Raw genomic sequence first — 1,661 nt, 5'->3', positions numbered from 1 at the left:
GAAAAACAAGAAATAAAGTACTTACCCAAACTTCTTTTATCTTGCTCTCGATTGCAGGTGACAGTTAACCCTAATTTTTTATACTATAAATAGCAATGCATTTAATATTTTTTATTTAATTAAATAATGCACCAAAGAATATAGACAAATAACAAAAAGTACACAAATTCACTTACCTCTCAAAATATTCCTGGCTTTCTAACTATGCAACAAGAGTCATTACAAATTCATCTAAGCTAGTCGTTAACTTTCTCCCGGGAATGATTTTGATACTCTGGGTGAAATCGACATTTCTCCATTCAGAACACAATGTAATATAATACGTTATTTGATAGATGAAAACCTTGACTTTCTATTGGTTATAGGTAATATATATAATGAAACGTAAGATAAAACTATCAACGAATTGTGAAAGAGAAGATGTAACAGGTGGACGTGGCAGGAGGGGGTCTGATTTTCTAATCGATAGCTCTGTAACCAAACAAAATTGAAGAATATAGAAACTATAAAAATTGTGGTTTGTTTAGCACTAATGATTTTATAGAAAGTAATTTATGTTTAATTTTGTACTTTTTCGAGGGGAAATAGGGATGATGTCATGCTAAGAGAAAATGTGTCACATGAGTCACACTAGAGGAAATTCAGGATTATTTTTTATATTGCTTTATAAAATTAAGAACTTAAAACTTGTATACTATTAAAATATGGATTATTAGCTAAGATTTTATGCTGTTCTAATTGGTATAACATAAACAAGAAGTAGTTTAATAAAATTTTGAATGTAAGACACTAAAACCTTGTGTCATGTACAGTAAAGGATACCTGAAGTGATAGGGTTAAAAAATATCATACACTTGCCTGGTTCTATCTGCACTCTATTAAAATTGGCTGTTTTCACTGTTGGTTGAGTCATTAACTCCTGAAGTTCAGGATTTGGCAAAGGTCTATCATACAATCTAAAATCAGAATTAAAAAATAATGTATTTATACTCTGTTTTGAAATAAATTTCATAAACACTTTTTTTTTACCAAAAGAAAAAATTAAGAATTCTTTCTAAAACAAATATGTTAAAATATTTGAGATATAACCAATAATTTTAGCTCAGTACCAACATGAAAACCATATAACCCCAAATGAGTACAGCAATTAGAAAAATAATTAATTGAGAAACTATAGTTTAATAAAGAGTGTAAAATAATCTTAAAATTCTATATTTAAAGTATTGAACTAAAAATAAACTATCAAATTTTTACCTTTCCTCTGGCAATGTTGAAGTACCAACACTAACATCAGGTATAAGATGTGTTCTATGTTGAGCATTGAAAATATCAGGTAAGCTAGCAGATGTGGTGTCCTGACGGGTTCTCGTTCTTCCTCCCACGGCTCTACCTGAACCAGTTTCATTGCTTTTTGAACCTGTAGATGTAGATAAGAGATTCTGACGAGAATAGCTCCGAAAGTTATCCCAGAAGTTGTTAGCTCGGGTACCTGGAGCAACCTGTAGATTAGAAAAACCAGCATTTTTACCCAGAATAACCTGTAGATTAGAGAAACCAGCATTTTTACCCAGAACAACCTGTAGATTAGAAAAACCAGCATTTTTACCCAGAACAACCTGTAGGTTAGAAAAACCAGCATTTTTACCCAGAACAACCTGTGG

General features: G+C 31.1%; 1 protein-coding gene across 3 annotated transcripts in view; it reads right to left on the bottom strand.

Annotated features, from left to right (window-relative positions):
* The window catches only part of LOC106476652, a 14,098-nt gene that overhangs the window by 6,117 nt on the left and 6,320 nt on the right, over positions 1 to 1,661 (bottom strand). For all 3 annotated transcript variants that reach the window (XM_013937294.2, XM_022380461.1, XM_022380463.1), the window contains 2 exons: positions 1,255 to 1,499; positions 859 to 956 (listed from right to left, as the gene is read on the bottom strand). In XM_013937294.2, coding sequence (XP_013792748.2) covers positions 859 to 956; positions 1,255 to 1,499 — 343 coding nt within the window. The remainder of the gene's footprint in view (positions 1 to 858; positions 957 to 1,254; positions 1,500 to 1,661) is intronic.

The sequence above is a fragment of the Limulus polyphemus genome, unplaced genomic scaffold (assembly GCF_000517525.1).
Source record: "Limulus polyphemus unplaced genomic scaffold, Limulus_polyphemus-2.1.2 Scaffold11125, whole genome shotgun sequence".
NCBI lineage: Eukaryota > Metazoa > Arthropoda > Merostomata > Xiphosura > Limulidae > Limulus > Limulus polyphemus.
This window is presented reverse-complemented; position numbering and strand designations above follow the sequence as displayed.